Genomic DNA, 8,035 nt, shown 5'->3' on the forward strand with positions numbered 1-8,035 from the left:
ACCTGTTCCCTATCCCCCTCGCAACTCTTGAGGGTGCTCCGCGCCCTCCAGGCTGCAGGGCAGCGCTGGGGCGCGCGGGTCCCGGGCGAGCGCTTGCTGTGGTGGGGCGCACGCAGGTCCCAGGGTTGCGCCCTCCAGTCCTGTGTCTGCCCCGAAGCCAAGTACTTCGACTTAGCCTGGAACAGCTAAGCCTGGGATCTGGGGCGCGGGGACCTGGGCAGTGCCGCTCTCCGTAGCGGGGTGGACTGCGGGTGCCTGAGCCTGGAACCGCGCGGCGGCCACTCGGCGGCCGGCCACTTTCCCCTGTGCGGCTGGCCTCCGCGGGGAAAATCCCACCCTTTGGTTCTTCGCTCCACCCCCTAACTCCAGCGCACCCCAGCTCGGCGCCTGCAGCTCGACTGAGTCTCACGGGGCGCTGCGAGGTCCAAGACCCAGACGACTGCAGGATCCCGGGCAGCTGTGAGTTAGGCGACAACATGAATGGTTTGGGAGACTGGGTGGCCGAGAACGCGAGCCAGGCGGGCGGCGCGGGCTGGCAACCTGAGGCGGTCCTCGTGCCCCTGCTCTTCGCTCTCATCTTCCTCGTGGGCACCGTGGGCAACGTGCTGGTGCTGGCCGTGCTGCTGAGAGGCGGCCAGGCTGTCAGCACCACCAATCTGTTTATCCTCAACCTGGGCGTGGCCGACCTGTGTTTCATCGTGTGCTGCGTGCCCTTCCAGGCCACCATCTACACCTTGGACGGCTGGGTGTTCGGTTCGCTGCTCTGCAAGGCTGTGCACTTTCTCATCTTCCTCACCATGCACGCCAGCAGCTTCACGTTGGCTGCCGTCTCCCTGGACAGGTGAGCACACTCTGGCGGTTTTTGAGAGTTGGGCATCAGGGCAGGGGCTGGAGAGAAGAAGGACCTGGGGACCTAGGACCTAGGAGGAAGTGAGAGGACACGCAGGCCTCAAAGAGATCCAAGCCAGCAAAAGACAAGCAGTCGCTGAAAAGGAGGAAGAGGACTAGGAATGGGAGATGTGGTGTCTCTCAGGTGCCACCTGGGGGCCTCGCAGTCTGGACAATTTGGCTCTCAGGTCTGCCTGACACTGTGCAGCATGTCCTGGTACCCAGCGTTTTCACACATTAAGCTCACTTGAGCTTAACAGTCCTGTGGGGGTGGGATGGGATGGGAGAGATTTCTGTGCCCAATTTACAGAAGAGATAGGTCGAAAATAACTGGCACAGAGTCGCCAGCCGGTAATCTTGTTCATGAAGCAATTGGTCAGTCTCTTAATGCCCACCTCAAACTCCTCCACCATGCTTCCATCTAAAGCCACAATTTGGTTGCTTGGAGCAGTCGCGTTGAATCTAGATTGTGGAACTTGGGTCCTTTTTGAGGACCCAAGCCATAGCTCAAGTGAACTGCCTGAAGGTCCCTGGTTCAGTTCCAGCCTGCCTTGCACCCTTCCTCTAAACTGGGGGTCAGGGAGAGGAGCACACCATTGGGCTCTCCCTCCCCAGCCAGAGGAGGACAGTGAGAGAGGCACCTTTTGGAGAGTGCAGGACTCAGTGGAGTTTGAAATCTCAAAAGGATGTGTCCTTTCAAACTGGGGAAGAAATCCAGTGGAACTCTGATATCTCCCCCTTTCTCTCACACCCTCTGGACCTCCTGCACAAGAGCAGGGAGGTGAGGCCACACTCCCCATTCGCCTCCCATTCCACTTAGCACTAAATATGCCGGTTCCTAGTGTTGGTGGGACCCACAGAGCTCCAGCTTCCCTCAGGATTTCCCTTGCAGGACATGTCTTCTTCAAGCTGTCTCTAGAGATTCAGGCACCAGCATTCTTCCTACCAGGTCACCTTCATTAGTGAATAATCACAGCTTCCCAGAGCCCTGTAGCAAGTTCTCTGTAACCGGTGGGTGCCCTCCCACGTGGAGTATGGCTGTGGTCACAGCCCTGGGGAGCAACAGAATTGTGGCTTAAGAGTGTGCCACCCTCTCTACCACTTTGAGGCTGTCATCCTCTGTATCACTTTGAGGCTTAACTGAGTGTCTGACGTGGTATAACCTTGCCTTAGGGACCTTCCTTGAGAGCAGGCGGGGGCCTGAGGTGCAAGGGCTCACCTGACCTCTTCCTTCTCGACCTGGCCTCCAGGTATCTGGCCATCCGCTATCCGCTGCACTCCCGCGAGCTGCGCACGCCTCGAAACGCGCTGGCAGCCATCGGGCTCATCTGGGTGCTGGCGCTGCTCTTCTCTGGGCCCTACCTGAGCTACTACCGCCAGTCGCAGCTGGCCAACCTGACAGTGTGCCACCCAGCATGGAGCGCGCCACGCCGTCGCGCCATGGACCTCTGCACCTTTGTCTTCAGCTACTTGTTGCCAGTGCTGGTTCTTGGACTGACCTACACGCTCACTCTGCGCTACCTCTGGCGTGCCGTCGACCCGGTGGCTGCGGGCTCTGGTGCCCAACGCGCCAAGCGCAAGGTGACACGTATGATTGTCATTGTGGCCGCGCTCTTTTGCCTCTGTTGGATGCCCCACCACGCGCTTATCCTCTGCGTGTGGTTCGGTCACTTTCCGCTCACGGGCGCCACTTATGCGCTGCGCATCTTCTCACACCTGGTCTCCTATGCCAACTCCTGCGTCAACCCCATCGTCTATGCGCTGGTCTCCAAGCATTTCCGCAAGGGCTTCCGCAAAATCTTCGCAGGCCTGCTGGACAGCACACCACGCCAAGCCTCAGGTCACGTGTGCATTGCGGCACCTGGCACCCACAGTGGCAGCGTGCTGGAGCGTGAGTCCACCGATCTGACGCATGTGAGCGAGGTGGCTGGGCTCCCTGTCTCTGTCCGTGATCTTGCCAGCTGTGCAGCCTTTGGCCCTTCCCAGCACCAAAAGACCCTCAACATCCTGACAGTTAATGAGACCTGAGAGCACCAACGGGAAACAGGCTTGGATGTTGAAGGGCTGGAGTTTGAGGATGGGAACTGTAGGGAGAGTCTCTTTTGTTAATAAAACTCGTCAATCATTTCACGTTCAGTGTATGCCTGCTGTCTCCAAATTTCTGAGTCAGGATGCCCTGTGTGAAAAGCCTCTGGGGACCTCTGTGAGGTGCAATATGGGTGCAATATGCTTTGCTGAGCTACCTGAAATGGGCACTGAGAGCAGCCTGGTTAAATTTTTTAAAAAATCCCTAACTGAAGCTGGAGATTGAGGGACTACCAAAGGCTCTTTACAAGTGACCATCCTGAGGCTGCAGATGTACACAGATCTCCGAACCATCAGCCAATACCTGAGACAGAGGCTTAGTATTTAAGTGAGTTGGATAAAGTCTGTGAATAACAAGCAAAAATGTGTACTCCTGGTTGCATTCATGCAATGCATTGGGTCCTCACCTGCATCCAGTTTCCTGAGGTCCTTTTGAGTGCATCCTATGCCTACCCATTTTTGGTTTTGGCATTTCCTTACCTGGCTGCATCTGGGCAGGATCAGGTATCCAGCATGTCAGTCTCACCCCTGGCCTGTTCTACTCTGGGTACCCTCTAGCCACTCTACCCTTAGAATACCCTACAGCATTGCTCAAGAGCTAGTCTCTATCTGTCCTTGTATTTGTTCCACTCCCAGAGTTCTTGTGCCATTGCACTATTTTTGGGGGGAGGGGTACCAGGGATTAAATGCAGGGGCACTTGACCCCTGAGCCACATCCTCAGCCCTATTTTGTATTTTATTAGCCAGGGTCTCACTGACACCTGCTTAGTGCCTCACAGTTGCTGAGGCTGGCTTTGAACTCACAATCCTCCTGTCTCAGCTTCCGGAGCCGCTGGGATTACAGGCATGCCCCACTGGGCCCAGTGAGCCAATGCTTTTTACGTAAGGTCAGACCAGTATTGAAGTAGAGGCAAGGACACTCAGAGGTGCCCCCATTTCATTGCTGAGAGGAGGCCACTTTGGACAAGGGTTTAGCCAGGTTGTTGCCAGCCACCAAAATATAGAAGAGGCCTGTGCCAAGGTTGCCCCTGAGTGGAAGAACCAAGTAAGGGAGAGATGGGGGTCCCAAGCTTACCCCACCTGCTTTGGCGGGCTTTGAATGAGGTAATAGGTTCCAGGTGGTGGAAATGGAGCAGGGCAGGGACGCCTAGGCAGGTGCAAGGTGGGTGGGGCTGGGTCCTGGCCTTTGTCTTTGGGTGTTTGCGGAACCAGAACCATAGGGGTTGCTAAGCCCAAGGTCCCAGTCCTTGAGCAGAGCAGCTGCCTCCCTCAAATTGCTCAGGCCCCAGGTAAGTGACTGAAATATAGGTCACAGCTTAGGACCTGCTGCTCTATCCAGCCCTCCAGGGAGCCACAAATGATATCCCTGTGGATCCTGCTCCATCTTGCCTTCCTTGGGCTCAGCAGCATCCCATCCTGGGTCCAAGGATCCAGCCTATGTAAGTCTAGTTGCCACGTGGAGGGAGTAAGCTTTGGGATTGGGGCCTCAGAATAACTTCAACCTTTACCCCTCAGCCTGGCCATCCTCCCTCGACCTCAACTCACCCCTAGAGGTCCATGAAACCATCCAGATTCCTAACAACGGGAGCGCACCCCTGCAAGTGAACGTGCAGGTGTTTGTGTCCAATGTGTTTAATGTGGTAAGTGCCGCCTGGCTATGGAAGGGGACAGGACCCAAATGCTGATTTGGGGAAGGGGCAGGACTTAATGTCCACTAGTGCTGGGTCTCCTGCCTCTTTTTGTCACGTAGCACCTAACTGTGAGGTGACATGTTGCTCCCCTCTCCCAGGACATCCTGCGGTACACAGTGTCTTCTATGAAGATGCTCAGGCTGGTGAGCTCCTGTCCTGGCTGAGATGGGACAAAGAATGGCTTTCATCAACTGGCTAATCTTGGGGGAGTGTATGTGTGAGTGGGACCTTAATGGTATCCTTGTACCCTCAGTCCTGGCTGGATGCTGGCCTGGCCTGGAATGCTAGTGCACGCTCTCGGCATGCAGTCACACTGCCCTGTGAATCACTCTGGACGCCTGGACTCACCATCCGGGAAGCGTGAGTGAGGCAGAAGTTCTCATTCCAGAAACCCATGGTGTACATCCTTCCTCCCCTTCCCCCTAGAGCCCAGAGGCATTCTTGGTGGCTATTCCCCACCTGGTGCTGCCAGTACCAAATGTAGTTCCCCGCTCCCTTCCAGTCCAAGAAGAGGCTGGGCCTCTGTCTGTGCACCTTTCTCCACAGGCTCTGGGTGGACTGGAAGGACCAGAACCCATAGGCCCGAGTAGACCCAGATGGCCATGTGGAGCTTAACCTGGCTCTCACCACAGAGACCAACTGCGACTTTGAGCTCCTCCACTTCCCCAGAGACAAGAGGGACTGCAGCCTCAGCTTCTTCGCTTTTAGCAACACTGGTGCTGTCAGGGTGGGGACTGGGGGTGAGGGCAGAGGGGAGGGGACCCTGACCTCTAGCACAGGTCTGTGTTCAGATCAATCTATCCCCTGGCTTAAGGGAGCTGAATGGAAATGCATCTCACCTGTGCCTCCCAGACAGCAGCCCATCTCCCCTCATTCTCCCTGCCCTCATCCAGGGGCCTGCTCACTTCAGTCTTCCCTCCCCAGAGCACCTGTTCTCAACAGCCAGGGCCAACTGCAGTGGCTGGGCCACTTGTGTCAAGCCCAGAAGCTCAGATTGCTGTGGCCCCACTTTTTGAAGGAAACTGTGGATAATAAATATCCACAGACCAAACAGGTGGCATCTAAATTGGTAGGGAATTCCTAACTCCCCTCACATCTCTCTTCTCTATGAAAGACCACAGCCAGTGCCCACAGACCCTAATATTTCAGGTGTGAGATGATGGGCCAGTGATGAGTCTGTGATCACTTCCCTGCCATCAAGTGGTACAAAGTGCATTTATTTCTACAATGAAAACTCATCAGTGAATCTGATAAGATCCTTCCTTTAACTGAAGACAATCTGAGGTGCTGCAAAATATCTGGCAAGCCCTCCTACTTACCACTTCCTCCTCCATCTCTGCTCCCCAGAGTCATCAGATGTGTGCATCATCCCTGGGCTCCAGTTTGTTTCTATTCCTACCCTCAAGAGATTGGGGGGCAGGGCAGGGATATCTCCTTCCCAGTGGTTCACCATTCCCATCCCCATTCCTTTCAGTGAGGGAGCTGGAGTTCCGGGCCCATGCAGTGAATGGGATTGTGAGTGTCAAGAGGGAATATGTGGTTCGTGACTTGAAAACCCAAGTCCTGCCCCTGCAGGTAGTACCCTGCTTCCAGGTGACAGTGAGTGGAATTAGGAAGCGACTGGCAGAGGCTGATCAAGGGGAGGGGAGTGGGTTAGGAGCCAAAGGCATGACACCATCCCTCTGCTGCCCATCCTCCCATCCCCTGGGAAACGCTTTTTTCCTTCTAGCTGAGCCTGAAGAACACAGCACTCAAGTCCATCATAGCGCTGCTGGTACCTGGAGAGGCACTGCTGTTAGCTGATGTGTGGGGGGGGCTTTTGCCCCTCCAGGCTACGGAACGCATTGCCTACAAGGTGACATTGCTGCTGGACTACCTGGTCTTCCACTCCTCCCTGGTGTAGGCCTTGCCTAGCTCCTCTTCCTGCAACCCACTGCTCAGTAAGGCCTGCTTCCTCCCCTGGCTCTGGGTAGGACTCTAGTGGGCCTGCCCCCCTCCCCCATACCTGAGCCTCTACCCAGCCAAACCCCTGACTTCCTGTCCCCTCCCCTTCCCAGTTTACTACTTCACAGTCCTGCTACTGCTGCTCTTTCTTAGCACCACAGAGACCGTGCTGCTGGCTGGGCTGCTAGCTCGGGATAGTCTTGGGGACAAAAGTAGCCCCAGCCCAGGCCCAAGAAGAGAGCAGAGAAAGGAGAACCTGGGGCCTAATTCTGAAGGTGGGCAGGCACTAAGGCCCCTTCTTGAGAGTGGTGAGGAGTGAAGCCTTTGGTAGCAGGTTCGATAGGGCAGAAGCTGGCACCACTGTCCCTGGGTTCCACTGTGCCCTCCCTGGGAAGAAGCATGTCTATCTGGGGTAGTGGCCCAGGTAACCTCAGATCCCCCCAGAAAACCCCATGTCTTGCAGAACTCTCTAGGAGGGTTTTTTTCTCTGCTGGAAGTAGCCTGGGAGGGGCTAGATTTGAAATTTCATTAGTTGAGAATCTAAGGCAGGGGGCATACCGCTGGTAACTGTTAGGGTTTACCCTTCTGCTCTGAGAGAAGGAGCCCCAGGAACCATTTCTTTCCCTATCTCTCTCCCCGCAGCAGACCCCAGTGGAGGAAGGAGGTCAAGGAGAAGCTGGGCTGAGGCTGCTGATCATACCTTCTTCCTCGTATATGTGACCAGTGTGGTGTGCATCCAGCTCATCTTTGCTGGAACATGGATATGGGCAACATGCAAGTCTGACCCAGCCCCTGGCAAGGCTGTCCCTCATGGTGGGCCACCCAGGCTGTAACAGGGCCCAGTGCTGTAGACCTTAGGATGAGGTGTGGTTTCCTGAGACTGGAGGGAGAGAAGGACAGGGTTTCTGGACAGAGGGGATGGCTCTTTGCTTAACTCTTGGGGGCCTTGAGCACCCTGAGCTCGCCCCTCTGTGTGTGTAGCAGCAGAGTGAGAAATAAACCCATCACCCAGTGCAAGTGCACCTCAAGGGTTTGCCTTCATTGAACCCAACTGTTCACTCTCATCCTAAGTAGGTGAGGCCTGACTTTACACCCTTTATACTTTGCTCCTGAACTGCTGGCCATTATCCACCAGTGTCCCGCCCCACACACTCAACCTTACTGCTCTTTCTGTGACCACTGCTGCCATTCACTGATGCCAGGGACAGGGAGACAGGTATATGAGTGGCTAGCCCCAGAGGGCGGGTCAGAACTCCTCTAAACACTTCCTGGGAGGGAATGGAGAGAGAGCACTCATGCCCCCCAACACCTGGGGAACTTCTGGGAGGTGGAACTTCCCCAGATCTCAGGACAGTGGACCATGCACTAACTCCAAAAGAGTGGGTCAGCCCTGATCGCCTTTTCTCTAGCCTCCTGGCTGTGGTATG

The 8,035-nt window shown here is 55.6% G+C and overlaps 2 protein-coding genes across 2 annotated transcripts; both read left to right on the plus strand.

The window, feature by feature from the left end:
- Nucleotides 1–349: 349 nt before the first annotated feature.
- On the plus strand, nt 350–2,972 carry Galr2 (galanin receptor 2). The gene is made up of 2 exons (XM_046449497.2): nt 350–841; nt 2,139–2,972. Exons 1-2 carry the CDS (start codon nt 477–479, stop codon nt 2,914–2,916), a joined length of 1,143 nt encoding a protein of 380 aa, XP_046305453.1. The 5' UTR covers nt 350–476; the 3' UTR covers nt 2,917–2,972.
- Nucleotides 2,973–4,330: 1,358 nt separating this feature from the next.
- Zacn (zinc activated ion channel) lies at nt 4,331–7,742 on the plus strand. The gene is given in 9 exon segments (XM_046449568.1): nt 4,331–4,412; nt 4,489–4,613; nt 4,763–4,807; nt 4,918–5,024; nt 5,211–5,380; nt 6,139–6,263; nt 6,394–6,604; nt 6,722–6,883; nt 7,251–7,742. Coding segments are annotated over 9 exon segments (1,218 nt in total). The 3' UTR covers nt 7,442–7,742.
- Nucleotides 7,743–8,035: the final 293 nt, after the last annotated feature.

The sequence above is a fragment of the Marmota monax genome, unplaced genomic scaffold (assembly GCF_021218885.2).
Source record: "Marmota monax isolate L192 unplaced genomic scaffold, Marmota_monax_Labrador192_F-V1.1 WCK01_AAM20220418_F8-fsc00292, whole genome shotgun sequence".
In the NCBI taxonomy this organism is placed as follows: Eukaryota; Metazoa; Chordata; class Mammalia; order Rodentia; family Sciuridae; genus Marmota; species Marmota monax.